Source organism: Blennius ocellaris, assembly GCF_963422515.1.
Source record: "Blennius ocellaris genome assembly, chromosome: 11".
NCBI classification, from domain to species: Eukaryota; Metazoa; Chordata; class Actinopteri; order Blenniiformes; family Blenniidae; genus Blennius; species Blennius ocellaris.
In genome coordinates, this window is record NC_137660.1 from 5,369,677 (window position 1) to 5,395,369 (window position 25,693).

Here is a 25,693-nt window from a genome sequence, read left to right on the forward strand (position 1 = left end):
GCCTTTCTGAGTCTTCTGGGCTGCAGCCTCACGGACCTGGTGTGTAAAGTGTGTAAAAAGTCCCTCTGGTGCCTCTGGGACCTTGTTGAGACCGTGTCCGAGCTGAAGTGGCCACACGGGCTCCTTCAGCTCCGCCACGACTCGCCACCTTGTTGCCACAATACGCGTGGAAATGACGTGTTGGAGTGGCGCTCATAAAGGCCGGCCAGTCGTCTCACTGTCACACGGAGCCGCAGCCGCAGCCAGAGGACGGAGCGCAAAGAGCGCGCCGCACCGCACCGCCACACCCACACCCGCACCCGCACCCACCCTGCGGGGGACGCCGCGTGTCGTGGAGGGGTAAACCCGTCGAGTCGCAGCAGCAGCAGCAGCAGCGGCAGCAGCAGCAGCAGCAGCAGCAGCGGCAGCAGCAGCAGCAGCAGCAGCAGCAGCAGGAGGAGCGGCTCTCCACCTCTCTGTCCGTGGGAACCGCGCTGATGTGAGCGCGGCGCAGAGCCTCAGGTGCAGAGATCGCGGACCGGCGGCGCTCTGAGATGCAGAAGTCACCGGTGGAAGATGCAAACTTCCTCTCAAAGTTTTTTTTCTGGTAAGACCTCATTTTTTGTGTGTGTGTGTGTGCATTTTATTCCACCCGGTCCACCTCAATCGCGTAAAGCCGGGAAACGACCCCCCAGAAGTGGAGGAGAAAACGATGCGGTGAAGAAAATAGCAGCGATTGAGGTGCGCCGTTTCCAACCTGCTGCTTCCAGGCCAACGACCTGTGAACGAGTGTGGACGTTGTGGAAAATGACGTTAAAAGCGCATTAAATTAAATTAAAACTCATTTGAAGTGTAAAAGTGTTTCGTTCGTTGCAGCTGGTTGAGCTTTAAAGAAGACATGACCGCAGTATCGTCTCCTGGCGGGGCAAGAGAAGCCGAGGTGCGCTATCTGCGCGTAGTCCGCCTCCTGCTGCGCTTTTCTGCGCCTTCAGTTGGAGAACAGATTTACAGTGATGGTATTTGGGAAAGCCCACCAGACCGATGTTTAATGGAACGAATCAGTCAAATACAGGATGTTTTTTTTTAAAGAAAATGAAATGTCAGACTCAGTAGTTCATGGATGTGACAAGAAAAGTGTTGAACTGTTTAAATCAAGATTGTGGTGATAAATATATCCATTTACGTGTATTTTAATCAGCCAGTCACGTTCAGTTTTGTCCTGAATCCATTGTAATGTAACTATTTAAACAACTTGAACATGCTGATTTAACACACACACACACACACACACACACACACACACACACACACACACACACACACACACACACACACACACACACACACACACACACACACACACACACACACACACACACACAGAGAGAGAGAGAGAGAGAGAGGGGGGAGAGAGAGAGAGAGAGAGAGAGAGAGAGAGAGAGAGAGAGAGAGAGAGATAACTTTGGGCCACAAGAGTTTGGAAAACAATGTTACAGTTAGAAATAACAAGGGGTTTGCTCATTTGGGTTAAAAGTGACTTTTGATTATTCAGATTAAAAACGAGATGTTTCACACACATCTCTATACTTTCTCTATACTTTCACGCATCTCTACACTTTAATTTGTTTACAGTAAATATGAATTGCTTGGACACAAGCAGGGTGCTCTATCCATCTCTATAAAAGAAACTTTCTTTGTAGGACAAACATGTTCCAGTGTTTAAGTTTGTGTGACTGAAGGAGGAATGTTGATGATATCAAGCTTTACCAGTTAATGCTGTTGGATGAAGAGTGAAATAAGAAGCTCTTTTCGCTTCTTACATTGTCTAGAGGAGGCGGAGCCTCACCAGCCATAAACCTCACCACACATCACTGACCCACAGTCTCTTTTAACAAAAGCAATCTGGAGGCTTCAGTAATTAATAACTGGGCCCATATCAAACCTGCCTTTCCTAGGTAAAATAATTGAAAAGGTAATTTTTATACAACGTAATGCTTTCATGGCCAAAATACTTCAGGTTAAAGCACAGCGCTGAAACAGCTCTAATTAAAGTGAATGACGTCTACCTGAGCAGTGACACTTCCAGAGTCCCAGTTTTACTGTTACTGGATCTATGTGCTGCTTTGGACACAGTTGACCACAACAGACTGCTGGACCCACTGGAACAATTTCAATGTTTCTTGCAAGACACAGACTTTTCTTTGTCAGTAAGTAATCGTGAATGTGAGTAAATTAATATCACTTGTGGGGTTCCTCAAGGCTCCATCCTTCGACCCTTTTATTGAACATCTACATCAGGGGTGTCAAACATGCGGCCCGGGGGCCAGAACCGGCCCGCCAGAGGATCTAATCCGGCCCGCCATGTGATTTTTTTATTTTTTTTTTGTTAAGTATAAATATGAAAACCGACAGAGGCTGATCCAAAAAACACGAGATTGGCAAAAATGACATTGGTCAGAATTTGACCCCCGACATTAATGCATCTGTGGAGATCACATAATGTATCACCTTTCACAATTAAACAACGAGTCCAATTTATGTGAAGTGATACTTTAGACACGTGAACTCAAATTTTTTTTCCAGATGATGACAAATTGTTTTAATCCTGAATAAAAATACGATATCCAGATCCAGGTGACTGAGATTTTTTTTTTTTCCAAATATAATAATATCGGATTAACTGTAATATGTACATTTCAGAATAGACCGGCAAATTCTTGCAGTTCCTAAAGGATCAAAAGAAGGAAAGACTTTGATATTTGTCCGTATCTGCAGTGTAATATGTTCCGTTTGACTTGTTGGGCCTCCAGAGGTCAGATTAGGTTGATGTGGCTCCTCAACTGAAATGAGTTTGACACCCCCGATCTACATGCTGCCACTGGCTCAGATCAGGAACATTACAACATCTCTGATCATAATTACAGACGACACACAGCTCTATAGATCAGTGTCAGTGAATGGCCACGCCCCCTTATACCGGCTGAGGAAATGCATACATGAAATGTGTGGATGTTTTCAGCCCCAAAGAGGAAAGATTAAATGTCAGCGCTCATCTTGACTCCATGTCTGGGTGTAATTCTGGACTCAGACCTGAAACTGAAGCAGCTTCCTGCCGTCGGAACAATGTTGAAGAATCAATGGATTCTGACCAACAAGATTCTGAGAAACTGGTTCTGCTTTGATTTTCGATAGGTAGGAGTATTGTAACGGTGAGTTTACACCACCTCACTGAGGGTGGAGACATTACACCACCTCCCTGAGGGTGGAGATATTACACCACCTCCCTGAGGGTGGAGGCATTACACCTCCTCAGTGAGGGTGGAGACATTACACCACCTCCCTGAGGGTGGAGGCATTACACCTCCTCAGTGAGGGTGGAGACATTACACCACCTCCCTGAGGGTGGAGGCATTACACCTCCTCACTGAGGGTGGAGCACATTAAACCACCTCCCTGAGGGTGGAGCAAGTTATACCACCTCCCTGAGGGTGGAGCACATTATACCACCTCCCTGAGGTTGGAGGCATTACACCACCTCCCTGAGGGTGGAGGCATTACACCAACACTATAATCTGCAACGGCTGCCTGTGTACCAGAGGATTGATTTAAAAATCTTACTCCTGGTCTACGATGCTTTTGGACCTACGTAATCTCAGTAGAATATAAACCTCCAGACCTCTGAGGTCCTCAGGAAGAGGTTCACTCAGTTCCTAGAATCAGAACCAAACAAGGTGAAGCAGCTTTTGGGTTCTACCTCCTCACCTGTGGAACAAATTTCCTGAACACCTGAGGACTGCTGATACACTCACTTCCTTTAAATCGGGACTTAAAACATTCTTATTGGCAAAGGCTTTCAAATAAGCAATAGACTATGCTTATTTTATTATATTTCTCTTAATAAAGCTCCTACCTTTTAATACAGTTTTTAACCCCTTTGTTTTAATGCATTTCTCTTCTTCTCTTCTCTTCTTCTTACTGTAATCAATTACTTTGTATCACTTGAGATTCTCAATAACTTGGTATTTTATTTCTTTTTAAAACACTGTGATTTGCATTGTGTCTGAATGGCGCTCTATACATACATTTGCCTTGCCTTCTGACTCACCAGGTTTGATGTAATGTTGAAATATAATCAGTGGTCGACACAATCTGGTGCAGCCAGACTCTTCAGATTAAATATGACATGCAGAACATGAATGTACAGACAAAACATTTATTACAGTTCAGTCAGCTATCTGTACAGTATATACTGCATGTAGTAACATATACATGCTGATAACAATGGATCTTTAATATATCATGCAGTCCCAATGACCAATGTTGACAAAATGAAAGGAAAGAAAAGTTTGTGACGCGTATTGAATACTGCTTGCTGAACAAGTGCATTCAAAATAAGAACAATGAGATGAAGTGGATCAAAATAAAAGTGATCCTCAGGGCGTCAGTGTGACTGAAGGCTGCGGTCCAGACTTCCTAATAATGGAGAGAAGAATTTTCCTCCTTCTTATCGTCATTATTTACTCTGAACCAAGCTGAGAAAACTCATGTTTGATTGGAAACTGATGTGAGACAAGTTTAACTTGTGTGTGTGTGTGTGTGTGTGTGTGTGTGTGTGTGTGTGTGTGTGTGTGTGTGTGTGTGTGTGTGTGTGTGTGTGTGTGTGTGTGTGTGTGTGTGTGTGTGTGTGTGTGTGTGTGTGTGTGTGGACCTCCATCTGTTTGCACATTCATATCAGCGACTTGCTTTCATGTCGTCATGAGGAAACTAGATCCATTTTCATGGAGTGTTGTAAGGTCACACTGAGGTCACACTGAGGTCACAGTGATGTCACACTGAGGTCACACTGAGGTCAGACTGAGGTCATACTGATGTCACACTGATGTCACACTGATGTCACACTGAGGTTACACTGATGTCACACTGAGGTCACAGTGATGTCACACTGATGTCACACTGATGTCACACTGAGGTCACACTGATGTCACACTGAGGTCATACTGATGTCACACTGAGGTCATACTGAGGTTACACTGAGGTCACACTGATGTCACACTGATGTCACACTGAGGTCATACTGAGGTCACACTGATGTCACACTGATGTCACACTGAGGTCATATTGAGGTTACACTGAGGTCATACTGATGTCACACTGATGTCACACTGAGGTCATACTGAGGTCATACTGAGGTTACACTGAGGTCATACTGATGTCACACTGATGTCACACTGAGGTCATACTGAGGTCATACTGAGGTTACACTGAGGTCATACTGAGGTCACACTGAGGTCACACTGATGTCACACTGAGGTCACACTGATGTCACACTGAGGTCATACTGATGTCACACTGATGTCACACTGAGGTCATACTGAGGTCATACTGAGGTTACACTGAGGTCATACTGATGTCACACTGATGTCACGTTTAAACATTTTCAAGAATTAGCAGCTTGCAAGAATGTGAGTAAACAAGAGAATATAGTGGAAAATCGGACCAGTGAGATATCTGATGGATTCTATTGTGCGATTGCCTTTTAATAACATGCATAAGATAATTTAAAGGACTCTTTATGTAAAGCACTCATGATCCAACTCTTTTTTTGTGTTTTAGACTAATTCCTGTGGCCATCTGTACTATGATAGGATACAATACCTTCATTAGAGGATCTATTATCCATCATTATATTGCATTGATGTGTACTCTAACCGCACTTTAGTGTTACTGTAACACAATGTGAAGAGTTGGATGGTGTTCCTGGGAGGCTAGCTGAACATGTGATTCTCCCGCAGGTGGATGTCACCGCTCCTGAGGAAAGGCTTCAGGAAGAAGTTGGAGCTGTCCGATGTGTACAAGGCTCCTTCTATTGACCTGGCTGACAACCTCTCTGAGAGACTGGAAAGGTCGGTGCCTCCTCTCTGAGGATCAGCCTCATCTCTCACTTTACTTTTGTTTGAGACAGTTCATTTACCACAGTGGATAACACCTTGAGCTGATACATCTGCAGTATGAAAACCTTCAAGAAATGACCTAACATAATCAACTGAATGAGAGGAAACGTGTCTTGAAAGCACAGAAATTAAAAGATTTATCTTATTGATCAGTCCTGCTTTATTTGAGCTGTGTTTACACTTTAGAAAAATATATATTTTGCTCTCTCGGTTTTCAAAAATATCATTGTTTACATCAGCTCCTTCCTACATCAGCGTAAAGCCTCTGCTCCTCCTCGTCATAGAGCGTTTGTCATTGTAAATGCAAACAAGCCAAAAGTATTTCCACAAAGGTAAAAACAAGCATCCAGCAGCTGAACTGAAAACACAGGTCACACATGTAACGCCGATGACGCTTCTGTCGCATACCGGTGACAAATGTCACAGCGGTTAAAATTCCCAGAACCACCAAACCTACCAGGAACAGCAGGAGACCGGGGTTGTGTCTGGGTGACGTCTTGTCCCAGCAGGACTTCCTGCTGAAGAACCCGGTGCAATAAAATACTGCATTGTAGAACGGTCAGTTATAGTGTGTGTGTGTGTGTGTGTGTGTGTGTGTGTGTGTGTGTGTGTGTGTGTGTGTGTGTGTGTGTGTGTGTGTGTGTGTGTGTGTGTGTGTGTGTGTGTAAAATCCATGTCCCATGTTCAGTGTTGGAATGATAGCGATGAATAATTTAGCTTTTTTTTCCTCCAATATTTAAATACTTACTGTCATATTGACATGTTTTCACATTCCAGGAAATGGAAGAAAATGGATACGATTAAATAAATAAATACCTGTTTGAAACATCCACACAGTATTTAAGTTTAAATTGGTCCGCTTTATGTTGATATTTATTAAATGAAACTATTTAACTTTCACTAATAACGCACAACAAACACAGGTATAGACTATGTTGAAATCATTCTCCTGAAGACATTTTAGATTTAGATTATTTTTCTTGAGTACACTGTAAATACACATTTATTTGAAAGTTGTAAACACAATTATTTTCTTGTATCTGAGAAGTCTTCCAGTAAATCTTTGTGAAGGGTTTAAGTCCTTCTATATAGTCATAATAAACATGTGGCTGTGGCACAGATACAAATAATGTTGCTTTCTTCTGTGTGACCATCAGAATATACTGCACACCTCTTGATCACAAAACTCCAGGATTTCTGTTGATAGAAAAATGGACAAAAACATAAGAGGAACCACACAGAGAGATTCAGTCATATGTCTGTAGAGCGTGTGCCGTTGAAGACAGTGTATAAGCTGTTTCCTCCACACTTTGTTTCCTGATGTGTCCCTCGTTCTTGGAAACACACAAAGTGACAAGCTGAGTTCCATCTTTACACCCTGAGCAGACGGGCGGTTATGTAACTCCCTCTCCTCGCCACCTGAAAGCAGTGACGTGCCGTCACCATCAGAGTAGGGTAGGCAGCGCCTAAAACAATCAGACCTCCAATGTCGATCAGCCGTGCTGACATTTGCATATGATATGCTTCTATCTTGCTTGCAACTGCAGATAGCAGAAGCTTTTAATTTGGTACACCAAATAAGAACACCATGGCAGGACCAGATGGCACACATAATCCTTACTTAGCTGACTTACAAATATTAAACTAAGTGAAACCAGATCAACTAACTAACTACAAACCTAATATAACCCGCAATAAAGGCATCTAAAACACAACAAACCCAAACTCGATCAGCAGTTGCATTGCAACGATCAGCTGTTAAATAATTGTAATCAGGAGTGAGAAGAGTTTTGTGTTTTATGTCATTCTGCCATTGTTCCTGTTTGTGCACATCAATACAAGAGCCTCTGTCAACTGCCGTTGGCTGACATGTGTTAATCTATAATATTCAAGATCAGAGAGAGGGGGAGAGAGAGAGAGAAGAGAGAGAGAGAGAGAGAGAGAGAGAGAGAGAGAGAGAGAGAGAGAGAGAGAGCGTTTATTTGAAGATAAAGCCCATGCGCCCGTCCTTCTTGACAAAGACGTTTATCACAGAGGTGTAAAACTCAAATTGCTTGCCATATTTAGTGAGACTCCAGTTTTGCATCATCAAAGTGGGCCGACAGATCATCAAACTTTTTACACTCAACTAAAGCCAGAAAATCAAGTTCTCCCAGGTTCTGGACTCGTGCCTCCATTGGCAAGCTGATGTTATCTAGGATGGTGTAAAACAACTTTGGTCTCTCCTCCGCGGTGGCTGCTTGCTGCGCGTGTTGCTGTCAATCAAGTTCATCGCGTCGCACCGCGACAGAAAACAATCCTAGAATGAGTCAAACGACTCGCGCTGGTTCTTCAAGGCGAACATGGTGTCTCCAACACTGGCTGCTGCAGCGGCTCAATGTCATTTCCCCGGTTTGAGGAACTTTTAATTTCATTGTTTCAATGAAAAACCAAGCTTTTGTTTACTGAGGAAACACACAACATCAATGAGACTTTTAAGGATCTCTGTTCTTTTTTAATTTTTACTTTCTCATTGCGCATGCTAACACCCACCGTCGTTGCTCGTCCAAAGCCAGGTCAATTCTGCTGTGGCCAAATGTTTTCAGAGCGATCTGACTCTGTATGTGGACCACCATCATGTTTGGCTATGGCACAGGGCAAGTTATTCAAACCACAGTATCCCGCATTTGTCCAGACCTTGTCGGTGGTGCCACCAAACAGAAGACATGAAAAGCAGAAAAGCCGGTTCAATGAAGCCATCCTTCCGTGTGTACCGTTCACTGTGGAAAGTACGCACAATTTTCTGACCTTTCCTTTGGTGAAGGTCTGGTAGCTCGGGTGTTGGTCTCCCATTTTTTAAAATCTGGTGTTTTCCCTCAAAAGAATGTTGAGAAAACTTCTTTATCATCTCTCGCACTGTCATCCTGCTTGTTATCCCGCCAACTCGCGAGAGAGCGTAGCAGCGCTGAATCAATTCACTGATAAACTGTGAACGTATGTATAGTGTTTCACATATCACAGTTACGTCCAAAAGCAGCGTAAGGATCTGCCTTTTTGCATAAATGATTTGATATGGGGAAACTGACCTCCATTCACTGGACAAAGGCAGAGCAGCAGTCTGCCTTCAGGGGGTGTGGTCATCACAGTAACAGGGGGTGTGGTCATCACAGTAACTCAGGGGGTGTGGTCATCACAGTAACTCAGGAGGTGTGGTCATCACAGTAACAGGGGGTGTGGTCATCACAGTAACTCAGGGGGTGTGGTCATCACAGTAACTCAGGAGGTGTGGTCATCACAGTAACAGGGGGTGTGGTCATCACAGTAACTCAGGGGGTGTGGTCATCACAGTAACTCAGGGGGTGTGGTCATCACAGTAACTCAGGAGGTGTGGTCATCACAGTAACAGGGGGTGTGGTCATCACAGTAACTCAGGGGGTGTGGTCATCACAGTAACTCAGGGGGTGTGGTCATCACAGTAACTCAGGGGGTGTGGTCATCACAGTAACAGGAGGTGTGGTCATCACAGTAACTCAGGGGGTGTGGTCATCACAGTAACTCAGGGGGTGTGGTCATCACAGTAACAGGGGGTGTGGTCATCACAGTAACAGGAGGTGTGGTCATCACAGTAACTCAGGGGGTGTGGTCATCACAGTAACAGGAGGTGTGGTCATCACAGTAACTCAGGGGGTGTGGTCATCACAGTAACTCAGGGGGTGTGGTCATCACAGTAACTCAGTAGGTGTGGTCATCACAGTAACTCAGTAGGTGTGGTCATCACAGTAACAGGGGGTGTGGTCATCCCAGTAACAGGAGGTGTGGTCATCACAGTAACTCAGTAGGTGTGGTCATCACAGTAACAGGGGGTGTGGTCATCACAGTAACTCAGGGGGTGTGGTCATCACAGTAACTCAGGAGGTGTGGTCATCACAGTAACTCAGGGGGTGTGGTCATCACAGTAACTCAGGAGGTGTGGTCATCACAGTAACTCAGGGGGTGTGGTCATCACAGTAACAGGAGGTGTGGTCATCACAGTAACTCAGGGGGTGTGGTCATCACAATAACTCAGGGGGTGAGGTCATCACAGTAACTCAGGGGGTGTGGTCATCACAGTAACTCAGGGGGTGTGGTCATCACAGTAACTCAGGAGGTGTGGTCATCACAGTAACAGGAGGTGTGGGCATCACAGTAACTCAGGGGGTGTGGTCATCACAGTGACTCAGGGGGTGTGGTCATCACAGTAACAGGGGGTGTGGTCATTACAATAAGTCAGGGGGTGTGGTCATCACAGTGACTCAGGAGGTGTGGTCATCACAGTAACAGGAGGTGTGGTCATCACAGTAACTCAGGGGGTGTGGTCATCACAGTAACTCAGGGGGTGTGGTCATCACAGTAACTCAGGAGGTGTGGTCATCACAGTAACTCAGGGGGTGTGGTCATCACAGTAACAGGAGGTGTGGTCACTACAATAACTCAGGGGGTGTGGTCATCACAGTAACAGGAGGTGTGGTCATCACAGTAACTCAGAGGGTGTGGTCATCACAGTAACTCAGAGGGTGTGGTCATCACAGTAACAGGAGGTGTGGTCATCACAGTAACAGGAGGTGTGGTCATCACAGTAGCTCAGGGGGTGTGGTCATCACAGTAACTCAGAGGGTGTGGTCATCACAGTAACTCAGAGGGTGTGGTCATCACAGTAACTCAGAGGGTGTGGTCATCACAGTGACTCAGTAGTGGAGATGTAATGGCACAGTAGTGCCTCTCTGCTGTACCAGGAGTCAGTTGGGCTATGAAAAGCCTAATATGCATTGACACTTTCAAACCTACAGGCAGAAGCTGAAGATGTAAAAACAAATATTAATTATATTATAATAAAAACAAATGTTGAAATTTGAAAATTGAGTTAATTAAGTTACATTAATTTCCATTTAGCCAAGGGTTCGGGTTAGGGCACTGCCTGCCCTGACTGCACCTCACTGCCTGAACATCTCCACCATGTAAGCCCCAGCTGTGGGTCCAGCTCAAGCCGATGGGGCTCAGTTAAAGTTAATTCTTTGCTGTTTCTTCTTCACTGGTGTTTACAGTAATGGCCCCTGGGCCCTGTTTTGGTCTGGGGCCACTTTAAATACGGGCTGGCATTTTGCCAGAGCTGCACACAAACCAAACGTGTGTGTGTGGCAACAAATACAGGACGGGCAGCGTTAACTCTCCCTCCTCTGCTTTCACTCTCTCATTGTGGAGAAGCAATCACTCCAATCTCATCTTTACATCCACTCAGCTCCTTCATGCCTGAACTCTTTCAAATCTTTTGCCCTCTGTCTTCCACTTATCCTTTCCTTCTTCCTACAGACCTTGTCTGCCCTTGTTTTTTGTAGCATGAAGCAGATTCCCTGTCTCCCACATCAAACCGTCATGCTTCTTCCCCGCTCTCTTTGATTTGTGACGTTCCACACTGGCTCCTCCCTCTGGGTCACACCGAATAGTGCCAACAGGCCGGTTAATGTACGTCGGTGTTAAAAAGTCAGCCTTTAGAAAGCCCACCAGGTGATGAATGAGCATGAGTGATTCAGCTTTTATTATTCCGATCAGACAAACACCGAGGACTTCTGGGAAAGTGAACTTTACCTTCCATTAAAACACGCTGTGTACCATCAGCCTCTCCATCACTTCCCCTCGGTTCAAGTCAGGCTACTCTACTGGCACCAAACTGCATTACCAAGCCAGAGGTGGACACAGCGTTTAATCTCCTCTTCTGTTGAACCATCCAGACACATTGACTGTCAGCCATCATGTCTTTGTCTGACAAACCTTTATATCTGGATGCTGTGTGTGTCCAAATAGAACAAAGAACTTTAGCATTATTTTTGTCTTGCCTTTGATTTTGCACATTTCTTTGTCTTCATGAAGACTCTAATTCAGTTACAGCAGTGCTTCTCAAATGGTGGGGCGAGCCCCCCTGGGGGGGCGTGGTGGGGTGTCAGGGGGGGCGTGAGGCGGGTGCGACTTTCAGTATTAGTGTCTTTATTCATGCTTGAACGATAAAAAAAAGGGCCTCCAGCTCATTTTATTAATTTATGTTGATAATCAGGCAATTGTATGCAGAATGCTGGTGCCAGCAACTCATACAGTGGTTTATACAGATAAATAAATAAATATTATCAAGTTCTCAATGGTAGTACAATTCGGGGGGGGGACCTGAAAAAAATTTTGTCCTCTAGGGGGGGCATGACAGAAAATAATTGAGAACCACTGAGTTACAGTGACATTATAGTTTAAGAAAAAAGTAAATCCTCATGTTCCTCGTTAATTTGTATGGCAGAGAGATGTCAAACACATTTTAGTTCAGAGGCCACAAACGAGCCAATATCACTTTGAGTGGGTAGAATAGAGATACAATAACCTTTAAAGGCCTAGTGAAATGTAAAATACTACTTTGCAAAAAAACGATAGTTGGGGTTCTACTGATAAGGTTCCTCCGACTCTGCCCCACCACTGTTGTCGCATAACAAAGTTATTTGAATTTTGAATCTCCAGCCGAGGAAGTCGGGGGGAATCCTTCTTCGTGAGCGTGACGTCAAGAGTTGTGCAGATCTCCATCTGTTGTGTTTATATCGGCTTGTTTCCCTCTTAAATACCCAGGTTTTTACAGTGTTTTGAAGTTATAGTCGGTGTTTTATGAGCCTTGACGAAAGATTGAGCCTGGAAGAGAACATAGAGAGGAGAAAAGGAGCACAGGCGGCGGGAGCCACTAGATCGCGCGGCTAGCGGTAGCCGCTAGCTCGGCGGGTAGTAGACAATCAAGTAATACCTGGACTCATCTTCAGTGATTCCGCGCAGTGGGAAAAGCGCTTTGACATGATCCAGGAAGCCGGTCGTTCTGCCAACAGTCAGGAGCCTCAAAGCCTCAAAGGTGAAAACTGGCGGCTGCTGAGGCGAGGAGACGAGGACGAATGGAGGACGAAGCGTCTTCTGCTTCCTCAAACATGTTCCAGACGGGGTCACCGATGGCAGAACCACCTTCTGTGTCTTCTTCATCAATCACTGGATTTGAAATGACGAGGATGATGAAATATGGTTAAATTGAGCCTCTTCGTCATCAAAACTCAGATCCTCCATAATGTAAACACAACTTGGGCGTGTGCACAACTCGTGACGTCACTCTGTCAGAAGCTCCGCCCAGCAGAGAAAATACCGCTGTTTATCGGCTATTTTCTCGCAGATTGCCGTGTTTTAACATTTTACCCTTCGGCCAGTTGGCATAAAAAATGTCCCGCGAAGCAACAGCCAGAGTGTTTTGGAGGTCGAATTTTCATTTCACTAGGACTTTAAATGTATACTTTAAAGCCTTTCTTTGTTGTGGTTCAGGGCAATGTGATAAATATCTCTATATTTTCACAAATCCAAACAATTGCTGTGGAAAATGACATGTTTTACCACAGCTATCTTGAAAAAGTAATATGATTACTAGTTGCTCCTTTAAAAGTAACTTTGTTACTTTTATAATTATTTGTATTTAAAAGTAACTAAGTTTTTAGTTACTTTCAGCAGCTGCCAACAACACCCTCCATGGTCTCAGCAGAAAAATAACAACTGGTTTTGCTGGTTACTGGTATTTATTTACACGGTAAAGTAGTTGTAGTCTGTTTTTGCACCATTTATTTATTTATTTATCTATTTATGTATCCACTCTGCCTGCTCTATGCATCCTTTTAATTGCCCCCCCTCTTGTTGCAATGTTAGGGTTTAGTGATTATGTTTCTTGTTTTGATTCTTTTGTCACCGTGAGAGCGAGTTGGCCTGTGATTGGCTGAGAGTAGAGAAGGGGGCGGGGCCAGGTGAGTGTGCGCAGCACGGTGGGGAGACAGGGATGTGTGCTCGCTCCCACCCTGTTCAGTCTGATGTTCTCAGCCATGCATGCATTGGCATCAGCTTCACTAACTCTTCAACCTCAGAAGGCTTCAACAAAGAACAAAGGTCAAATTTGATTCCATCAATGACCTCCTCTTTGCCGATGACTGTGCCCTCAGCGTTTCGTCAAAAGCAGACATGCAACACGGCGTTGATTGATTCTTGGACGGCTGTCAAAACGTTGGCCTGACCATCAGCACCACGAAGACTGAGGTGATGCATCAGCGAGCTCCTGGAAACCCATACGCCCTACCCAATGTAATGTCTTTATTTTGGCTTATAAGACATAAAAGTTGAGGCGAGGCGAGTGGTCACTTTCTTGTGCTTTACTCCTGAACTGCAGAACCAACATGAACACACGGTCAACAGCACATCCCACAATGCCTTGCAAAGGTGTCTCTTAAAGTAACAGTACCAAACTGTATTCATAGATTACACCCAGCATCTACATTAACGGGCAGCGACTGAAGGCAGTGGACAAGTTCACGTACCTGGGCAGCACCCTTTCTCGTACAGCTGTCATTGATGCTGAAGTGAATGCCAGACTTGCCAAAGCCAGTGCTGCCTTCAGGCAGACTCAACAAGAATGTATGGAGCAGAAGAGGTGTCACTCGAGAGACCAAGCTGAAGGTCCATAAGGCTATTGTCCTCAATACACTGCTCTCTGGCAGCCAATCCTTGACGCCATGTCAGGAAGCTGAATCAGTTCCACACCACCAGCCTCAGAAAACTCCTGGGCGTCAGGTAGCAAGACAGAATCCCTGACACTGAGGCGCTCACCTGCACCAGCCTACCCAGCATCCACACAATCCTAATGCAGTCACAGCTGCTGGGCAGGCCATGTGATCCGCATGTCCAGTCATCGACTCCCAAAGAAACTGATGTATGGCGAGCTCCAACACGGCAAATGCTCTAGAGGAGCCCAAAAGAAGCGCTTTAAAGAAGGAGTAGCCCGGTTCTGTTCAGTAATAAAGCAGCTATACAGACAAGAAACCCGCCCTGTGGGACGCTACAATAGTAATGCACAGTGATTTGGAGAAGTAAGTTTAATCTGATTGCTGGTTTGGTAATCGTAACGCCTTAGATTACTCGTCACTGAAAAAGTGGGAATATGGGAGTAGCTTAATAACTCGTTTCTGGCGTCACTGAAAACACCTACAATCTCAATGTAAAACCCATTTTAATTAAACCTTCTGACTAAAAATACAGTAAATTGTCCAGAAATAGCTTCTCTTTTAGCTGTTACATTATCTATTATTATCTACGTTTTATTTGAAATAAAAAAATAAAAAAAAAATCCTGGTTTGGCCAGATTGAAGCCTCTTGTGGGCTGGTTTTGGCCCAAAGGCCTTTTGTTTGAAACCCCTGTTGTAATATATATTCACTTGTGATGCACTTGTTTATCTGTTTCATTAAAAAAATCTGACATGAAGCATTCAGGCAGATTCGAAAGACATTTTTATATAAATTGGGTCTCAATATGATGAGCTTGCAAGCTTTGTTCTGACAGCATATCATGCTGAATAACTGTTGAAACTGGTATTGAAACTTTAACATCTCAAATGTAGAAAACTTGAACATGAGATGAATTAGAAAGCACATTCCCAAACTTGACGTTGCCTTTTAATATTTGAATACGCTTGAATATTGAATATTAGCTGTATCACAATACAAACATGGATTTATTTAATTTGTTTACAGTAACAGATTTAAACAGAACTCATATGAGTAGGGAGATCCAAGAGATTCATTTTTCACCAAAACTGAATGAGCAAATATTTCCACTCCGCCCTGTCAAACGCTTTCTCACCAATGGTCCATTTCAAGCTCCTCACATCAGACTGGATGGTCGTGGTGCTGCATGTCAGAGCTTGTGGCTCACTTTTGACAGACGACAGGTTGTCCTTCAAAGCCAGAAGCAGCTCAGTCTTCAAAAGGCCGGTAATGTTGTTGCATAGTGAGGCAAGAAGTTCCGTCTTGAGATCGGTTGGTAAACTTACCGCAGCATTCTGGGCGAAGACATACCTGACGGAGCAGGTGCACCACCCTGTGTCGGGGATGTGGCATACGTGGCAAACAATGTCTGCTGAGTTGTAGAAGAAGTCACAGTGCATGTTTTCGGCATCCTTGAAAAAATAGTGAACCTCAGAACGACCCTCCGCTGAACTGGAAATCGTCACCGATGCATGAGAAAAACTGTGATTTTAAAGAAAAAAGAAAAAAGGAGTCCCAGACGAAAGTTTTGAATTACAGAATTCTGCAGGGGCTGCTCGACTGCATGGTACACTGCCATCAAACATGTAATTTGACACCAGCTCAGCCTTCAGCAGATCTGCTGTTATCAGGATGGAGATGTTTCCTCAGCTGGCCCTACATGAATTTAATCTGTGGACATTCAGGCCTTTCTTTAAAAAAATCTTACAACAGGTGATTAGAACAGGAAGATGGATGCTGGAAACAGTCATAGGGAACAGTACTAGCAGGGTTTTCATAGTTCTGGTTCAAAATGGGGGGGAAAAAACAGTGTGAAGGGACAACTGGAGTAGCAGGAGGACTCTGAATGTTTACCTGTCCATGAACGTCTCAGCGTCTGACCAATCACACACTGAGAAACTCTGCAGAGCAGATTACAGATTACTGAAGGAGCAGTTAATCTCTGAGATTATGACGAATTAAAACACATCCACCAGGATAAAAACAACACTGCTGCTGCAGCCAAAGCCAGAACATTCCTGATTTGTTAATGCTGACTTGTTAATGCTGACTTCATGAGATTATAAGATATAAATTAATCTGTGATATAAACAGACAGTGTCACACATTGATCACTCAGTTTCACTTTGTTACAGCAGAAATGTGTCGGGCTGAACTTCCTCACTGCTCTTCTTTTAGTTTAGATTTTCCATCCAGTTGTTTTGAGGATGAGTTTCTCTTGTGTGAGTTTTTTGTGTTGGAATATTAATTCATCACCGTGACGACAGGAGTAGTTCTGGTTCCATAAATTCATGTTTGTGCAGTTCTGTCAGGTGAGATCATTAACCTTATTATTCCAGATCAACCCTTGTGGAGAAAAACGGACTTGGAACAAGTCAAGAACAAAAACATCCTTCAAAGCCTCAGTGGCCAGGATTTTAGAGAGTAGAGAGCTTTATTCCTCCCCAGGGGGAAACACAAACTTACAACAGCTCAAGGTAAAAAGGTGCAGAACTTATAAAGTTAAGGAATTCAAATATGTAAACATATGTAAATATCTAAACAAGAGCAAAAAAGAACACAAAAAATAGAATATGTACAAAGAAAAAAAAAAGAAAACAATCCAGTAAAAAAGAAAAATCCTCTAAAAAAGGAGTAAATTGCCAGGATTTATATTTATTTCATTATGTCAAAAAGATTGTTCTAAGTTCATTTATCAGCACTGAACCTGTGCACCAATCACCATCATTTAAGAATGGGTGGGTCGTTTTCCAAGAGATCTGATTGGTCAGGATGCGGAGCTCTGACCTCTTGTTGAGATCGTACCCTTCTCCGGAACAGGTTAGATATTCATCATCAGTTACCGGGGAGATTTATCCCGGTGAGAAGTGAGCGAGCGTCGTAGTAGGAAAACCCAGGGTTAATCCTTGAAGTTATCTTGATAAGAGAAAATCCAGCGTCATAGTACAGGCCTCTGGCTAAAGAATTCCAAAATCATTTAAAAATCTTTATCAAATGAAAACATGTTAAACAGTTTAAATTCATTGTTATACATGACATTAATTCACATGATTCCAGCAATCATTTTTAACATGACATATTCATAAATTAATTAATGTGACTTCATATATTATATTATATTATATTATATTATATTATACTATATTATATTATATTATATTATATTATATTATATTGTATTACATTACATTACATTACATTACATTACATTATATTATATTATATTATATTATATTATATTATATTAAAATACATTGATTGAAATTTTTTTTTTCATTTTAGAAAATGTTCACGTTTCCACGGCAATGTTTAGAAAACACTGGACACAATGTAGTTTTCATGGAGTCACAAGTAGTTGCTGTTGGTTGTTCTTGTAATGAAACCACGCACATGCACGCATGACTCCCAGTCCATGACTGGGGCATGTCACGCATGTCACGCATGTCATGCATGACTCCTGGGACGTGGTAGTTTTGCACATGTTGCACATCGTCTGTCCATCCGTGTAAAGAAAAATCCAAAAATGATGTGTTTACACTGTAAACAGGGACCTGACTCGAGAGCAGGGAAAGCTCGTGGACTGCTAACAAATTAGCATTGAGGATGACATCCAAACACGTGTGGGTGAAATCGGAAAATTCAGTGAGCAAGAGGACTTCAACAACAAATTGATAAAATCTATTAAATTCAATTATTAAAAGATTTGGCAATGAACTTCTTTTTTATAATTTATTTTTTATTTTTCCACTGTGAAAAGAATATCCATTCATCCTTCCATTTTCTGCTGCTTATCCGAGGCCGGGTCGCGGAGGCAGCAGTCTAAGCAGGGTTGCCCAAACTTCCCTCGCCCCAGACACTTCCTCCAGCTCTTCTGGTGGCACCCCAAGGCGTTCCCAGGCCATAGAGAGACATAGTCCCTCCAGCGTGTCCTGGGTCTGCCCCGAGGGACAACTCCTGGAACACCTCCCTAGGGAGGTGTCCGGGGGGCATCCGAAACAGGGGCCCGAGCCACCTCAGCTGGCTCCTCTCGATGTGGAGGAGCAGCGGCTCTACTCCGAGCTCCTCCCTGGTGACTGAGCTCCTCACCCTATCTCTAAGGGTGACGGAGCTCCTCACCCTATCTCTAAGGGTGACTGAGCTCCTCACCCTATCTCTAAGGGTGACTGAGCTCCTCACCCTATCTCTAAGGGTGACTGAGCTCCTCAACCTATCTCTAAGGGTGACTGAGCTCCTCAACCTATCTCTAAGGGTGCGCCCAGCCACCCTACGGAGGAAGCTCATTTCAGCCGCTTGTATCCGGGATCTCGTTCTTTCGGTCATGACCCATAGTTCATGACCATAGGTGAGGGTAGGAACGAAGATCGACCGGTAAATCGAGAGCTTTGCTTTTTGGCTCAGCTCCTTCTTCACCACGACGGATCGGTGCAGCGTCTGCAGAACTGCAGACGCTGCACCGATCCGCCTGTCGATCTCACGCTCCATCTTTCCCCCACTCGTGAACAAGACCCCAAGATACTTGAACTCCTCCACTTGGGACAAGGGCACTCCACCGACCTGGAGGGGGTAAGACACCTTTTTCCAGTCGAGAACCATGGCCTCGGTTTTAGAGGTGCTGATCCTCATCCCAGCTGCTTCACACTCGGCTGCGAACCGTGTCAGTGCACGCTGAAGGTCCAGGCTTGATGGAGCCAGCAGAACCACATCATCTGCAAAAAGCAGAGACGAGATCCTGTGGTCCACAATCTGGACCCCCTCCGGCCCCTGGCTGTGCCTAGAAATTATGTCCATGTAGGTGATGAACAGAACCGATGACAAAGGACAGCCCTGCCGGAGGCCAACGTGGGAACAGGTCCGACTTACTGCCGGCAATGTGAACCAGACTCCTGCTCCGGGCCTACAGGGACCGAACAGCCCTTAACAAAGGGCCCCGGACTCCGTACTCCCGGAGCACCCCCCACAGGACATCTCGGGGGACGCGGTCGAACGCCTTCTCCAGATCCACAAAACACATGTGGACTGGTTGGGCGAACTCCCACGAACCCTCAAGCACCTGGTGGAGGGTCTAGAGCTGGTCCAGTGTTCCACCACCAGGACGAAATCCACATTGTTCCTCTTGGATCCGAGGTGAAAAGAATAAAGAGAAGAAATATACAAATAAAATAAAATAAAATAAAAATTAACAGAGCAGAAGTATATAAGCTGAGCCTGATCATCTTTACTATGTTTAATGAACACAGGGACGGGTCAAAAATGAGAAGAAAAAAAAGACACCAATAACAATAATAAAAAAACAACAATAAAAAAAGGAAACAAAAGAAAAAATAACATAAAAAAATACAAAAAAGGAAATAGTCTATGTATACATGTATGCATAGACATATACACATATACAGTACATACACATATACACATGTATTTACACACATAAATATTTACATACCTATACATATACATACACACACAAACATACATATATACGTATACATACATACCCATACATACATACACCTTCAGACATACATACATATATGCACAATGATACATTTCCTATATATACACCTACACATACATATGTGAACCAAACCTGTACTTGTAGCTTATATCGCGGGGAGGGTTAGATGTGGGGGTAAAGGTTTCTCTCGTATTGATTAATCCATTTTTTCCACTTTTCTTTAACATTTTTCTGATTCAAGTCGTAGTGAGAAAGTTAGATTCTCCATACTAGATATTTCGCATAACCTCAATCCAATCTTCCTTTGTAGGCGCCTCCTTCTTTAGCCACTTCTTCGTGATGGCTTTCTTTCCTGCCACCAGCGTTATTCTGTATAGATATGTGTCACCTGTACTTGTTATTCCTTGGCTCGCTTTCCCAAGGTATACTGTATATCCTCAAATGAAGATGAGAGTTTGGCTTTCAAAATCTTCTCCCTATTTCCCTTTAAGTCATGCCAATATGTTCTACAGGGGCAATCCCGAAATATATGGAAGTGAGTAGCTTTATTTTCACCACATTGTCTCCAACATCTTGTATGTTAAGGTTTCTGCTGAGCTGGTGAAGTAAAGTATCTCACTATGTTCTACCCACTGTTCTCCCTCCATGTTGTCTTGTTGCTCACAGGCCATCTCCTATTCTTCCTCTAACATCGTCCTTCCAACCACTTGCTCCCACTTTTCTTTATCCACACACACACACGCACGCACACACACACACACACACACACACACACACACACACACACACACACACACACACACACACACACACACACACACACACACACACACACACACACACACACACACACACGCACGCACGCACGCACACACACACATACACACATATATACACACCCACACACACACATATATAGTATTGTCACCTTTTAAATTTTCTATTGCTTTATCCATTTTTGTGATTAATTTCTTGCCCAGGTCCGATTCAAAGACCAAAATAAAAACCTTGATAAGTCCTGATTTTACCTTGTCAAAATAATTTTTTTTAATAGTTTGCTCCACATAATGTCTCATCTGTATTTATCTAAGAAGATCTTGGTTGTTTAAGTCGTATTGAGTTTTTAACGCTTGAAAACTTTTAACAGCTTTTTTTTTTTTTATCTCACAAAAGATTGTTGGTCCCCGGCTCCATCTGCTGAATCTCCCATCTATTGTGTTGGGTGTGAAATCTGGATCATGTGCGATCCATCTCAGATGCTCTGCTCTGTCAGTCTGTTCCTCACTATGATCATAAGCCATATGTTAAGAGATACTCCCAACCAGGAGGCCTTTATTAAGGCGACTGCTCAATTTTGCATCCTTTATTATGGCTTGCAATGGAATATCTGACGTCTGACATTCTATATCCTTCCATCTCGCCCTGTAGGAGGCGTTGCACAGATTCCATAGTGTTTTTAATTGTGGCGCCCGATAGCAACTGTTAAGATGCGGCAATCCCAGACCTGAATCTTATGCGTGGTTTTTTTGACTGCCAGATGTACCTCGAAGTGAATTTGTCCCACTCAGTGAAGTCTTGGTTTGTTATTATGACTGGCAGGGTTTGGAAAAGGTACAATAGCTTCAGAAGAACATTCATTTAATTGCCTCTACTCTTGAAACTAAGCTTCGGAATGGGATTAAGTTCCTCCTGGCCATAGCTGATTTTATTCTTGAGATTAATGGATCATAATTTAAAGCTTGCAATTGAGTTAAATCTTGAGGGAGGATAACTCCTAAGTATTTCATGTATTTTGAATACCAATTAAATCTGAATCTTTAATCGTTTGCTCTGGTACATTATTAAATGTGTGAACCTTGTTTGTTTTTTTTTCATTTAATTTGTAGCCCGATAGCAGACCAAATTCTTTAAGTGTTGTGACAAGTGCTGGAAGGGATGTCGTGGACTGTGTTAAGTATATTAGCACATCATCTGCAAATAGAGCTGTTTTGTGTTCTTCTCCATCAATGTTTATGCCCTTTTTATTTCCATTTTGTTTTATCCATTGGCTCAGTGGTTCCAAGTAGATGGCAAATAGGAGAGGGCTAATTGATGACATCCTCATTCTAATAGTAAAACTTTTGAGAGACTTAATTTTAATTCTTGCTGTAGGTAGATGGACTGTATGGTCTTGACAAAAGTGTCATGAAAGCCGAATCGCTCCAGTACCATGTATAGGAAGTCCCACCTGACAGAGTCAAATTCTTTGTCTGCATCCAGTCCCAATATTATGGCCGCCACTTGTTTCTTAATAATGTTTTGCGTCACACGTAGTGTTCGCCGAATATTGTCCTGTGTCTGTCTTTGTTTTATAAATCTGGTCTGATCCTGCTCTATTATATCTGGTAGAATTGTTTCCAATCGTCCAGCTAGGATAGCAGTGAACAGTCTGTCGTCTTGATTTAGAAGACTAACTGGTCTATAGTTAAAACACTCCATTATGCTCTTTCCTTCCTTTGGAATAGCTGAAGTGAAGGCTTCCTTCCATGAGCTTGGACATTCTCCCATCTTTAGCATCCAGTTAAACACATTTTTTATTAGGAGAATCAACGTTTCACTGAGGCCTTTGTAAAACTCTGAGATGTATCCATCTGTGCCTGTGGCCTTGATCATTTTCAGCTTTGTAATCGCAAACTTTATTTCTCCTGCTGTGATTTCTTTTGTCTGCATAGAGTTTTGATCTTCTGTCACTCTCAGTAAATTTAAAGAATCCAACAGCTGGGAGGTCTGATTTGTATTACTTATCTTTGGTTGAGAATATAGATTTTTGTAGTATGTTTCAAAATGTTTATGTATCTCTTCTATCTTAGATTTGATTGAGTTACTAATCGAGTCTCTAATTTTATAAATATTGATTGCCCTTGGCTTTTTTAATCTATAGGCCAGTATTTTGTATATTTACTTCCTGCTTCGTAGTATTGTTGTTTCACTTACCTCTGCTTTTTTGTATCTCCTGTGCTGGAGTGTCATTAATCTGTTTTCATCTTTTTGATATCTTCATTAGTTTTGTCTTCCACCTTGTTCTTTTTCTGGCTTACTGAGTTGCAACTCTTGTTTGTTGAGTTTTTCATTTTTTTGCCTTTTCAAATACGTTGATTTTGCTATTAATTTCCCTCTAATCACGGCTTTGCACGCGTCCCACAGCACAGGTGGAGACACTGTCATTTTCCTCCATATATCTGAATGACTTTAATAAGTTCCTCCTTCCTTTGTCCTTTTAGTACATTTATATTCAGCTTCAAAGTGTTGCTTAGACCCCCAGGGTCAGGCTGGAGCTCTTATACATACTGGAGATCTTATACATACTGGAGATCTTATATATACTGGGGATCTTATATATACTGGAGATCTTATATATACTGGAGATCTTATATATACTGGAGATCTTATATATACTGGAGATCTTATATATACTGGGGATCTTATATATACTGGGGATCTTCTTATATATACTGGAGATCTTATATATACTGGGGATCTTATATATACTGGGGATCTTATATATACTGGGGATCTTATATAGACTGGAGATCTTATATATACTGGAGATCTTATATATACTGGAGATCTTATATATACTGGAGATCTTATATATACTGGGGATCTTATATATACTGGGGATCTTATATAGACTGGAGATCTTATATATACTGCAGATCTTCTACATTAAGAATGGTGACCAACTCGCCCTCTAGGTATATAATATAATATACCTAGAATATAATAATATAGGCAGGTATATAATGATTAAGGGGAGACCCTTAATCATTATATACGGGGCGACCGTGGCTCAGGTGGTAGAGTGGTCCTCTTTCGGAGTGAGAGGTCGGAGGTTCTACACCGGTCTATGTGTCGAAGTGTCCTTGGGCAAGACACTGAACCCTAAATTGCTCCCAGTGGTCGACTAGCGCCTTGCATGGCAGCTCTGTCCCATTGGTGCGTGAATGTGAGCGTGAATGGGTGAGTGAGCTGATATGTAAAGCGCTTTGGGACTGCACTCAGTGTGGTTAGAAGGCGCTATATAAATCTAGACCATTTTACCATTTACCATTTTATTTCTGTGAAAAGCAGTTCCATGTTTGGTCAGTACTTAAAGGTTATTCTGGTAGAATCACATCGGGCTGTACATCCGTGGCCTCTGAAGTTGAAGTTGGACGGTCCTGCTCTTCTCTCTCACTGTGTGACCAGATCAGCAGAGTCGTAAACTTTAGACAAAGCAGCAGCAAACAAACAGAGCGGCTCCGCTGGCATTCGCCTGCTTCGTGTGTCCTTCTGCTGTTTAACTGTGTTGTAACTCTGCTCTTCCTGCAGAGAATGGGACAGGGAGGTGGCGTCAGCCAAGAAGAATCCCCGGCTGCTCAGAGCACTGGCCCGATGCTTCTTCGGACCATTTGCCTTCTTCGGTGTGCTGCTCTACCTCGGGGTGAGTCTGCCGGACCGCTGTCTGTAGAGGAAACAGCTCAGACTCCTCTTTCAAAGGAATGACGTCCAATGCTCTTTGACTTGTGAGGAAATCTACTGTCACAAGCAGCAAATTCCTTGGAGACCTATCTTTGGTTATATATTGTGGAAGTCAGGAAAGATGAGGCAGACTGAGGAGTCAAGTAGATCTTTTATGTACTCTCTCTCTACTTCCTAATTTAACCCCTGTACGTCACCTACGTCACCCCCTACGTCACACCACACCGCCCCCATACTCCCATTCTGATGTGAGGATATCCGGCAAAGTTCACACCACACAGGCCTCCCGAACATTCAGAACTGTTATTAGGTCCTCAATAAAAATAGATTATTTAGTGTCGTTTGGGAGGCCTGACCACCCGGCCATAACGACTGCGTTGAACATTCACAGGGGCAGATACAAGCACCAGCATCAGGGTTGAGGCAGGTGCAGTGGAAATAGTGGCAGCAGATGATTCGGGGGGTCGTTGACGTCGCAGGGGCAGCGCCACTTACACCAACTCACATATAAGCCTTGTTTCTTCTGCGCAGTACCAATACGGTACGGGACGGGTTTTTGTGTTTCCACTGACCAAACTTGTGGACAGTATTGAAAGTCCCGTGCCCAATCATTACTATTTTTTTTGTAACCCCTCCGTTGAGGTAGTGAGCACATCGGTACGGTTCCGTAAGGAGGAGCTACAACGCAGCCGTCTGCTGATATTTATTCAAATAGCTCATCAGCCGTGTAAATGCTCCCATTGTTAATTATGTACAACACTTTGTGCTCATAGATTGTTTTGTTAATTGGGTTTATTGAAATGTCTGTGCTACACAGCACCCTGGTGTTCAGATGAGGTGCAGACGCTCCTTTCAGTAACAAGAGGAGGAATTTCAGCAGGAGCCAGACGCTGCTGTTCACAATGACAACGTTTGTCACAGTTGTGTCACAGAGAACGGAGGCTCGCGACTTTGCTCGGACGCCTGGTTTTCAGCGCGGAACACATTTGGTGTTCCCGTTGGTCCTGCATTTACTGTTAGGTAATGACGTCACATACCTCAATTGTTCCACGGCCCTTTCCCGCTTACATTTTAACCATACTCTCTGAAGTGGAACCACACAGCAGATTTAGGTCTGAACATGCCTTGCCTTGCCTTATTGTACCATACTGCACAGGGGAAACAAGGTTTTTTAAACAGCCCCTATTCAAATCTTTTAAATAAACCTGGTGTA

General features: G+C 43.4%; 1 protein-coding gene across 1 annotated transcript in view; it reads left to right on the plus strand.

The window, feature by feature from the left end:
* Positions 1 to 533: 533 nt before the first annotated feature.
* Positions 534 to 25,693, plus strand: part of cftr (CF transmembrane conductance regulator) — a gene marked incomplete at both ends in the record, with an annotated part of 75,037 nt that continues 49,877 nt past the window's right edge. The window contains 3 exons of the mRNA XM_080504918.1: positions 534 to 586; positions 5,772 to 5,882; positions 24,331 to 24,442. Of these exons, the coding sequence (XP_080361044.1) occupies positions 534 to 586; positions 5,772 to 5,882; positions 24,331 to 24,442 (276 nt within the window). The remainder of the gene's footprint in view (positions 587 to 5,771; positions 5,883 to 24,330; positions 24,443 to 25,693) is intronic.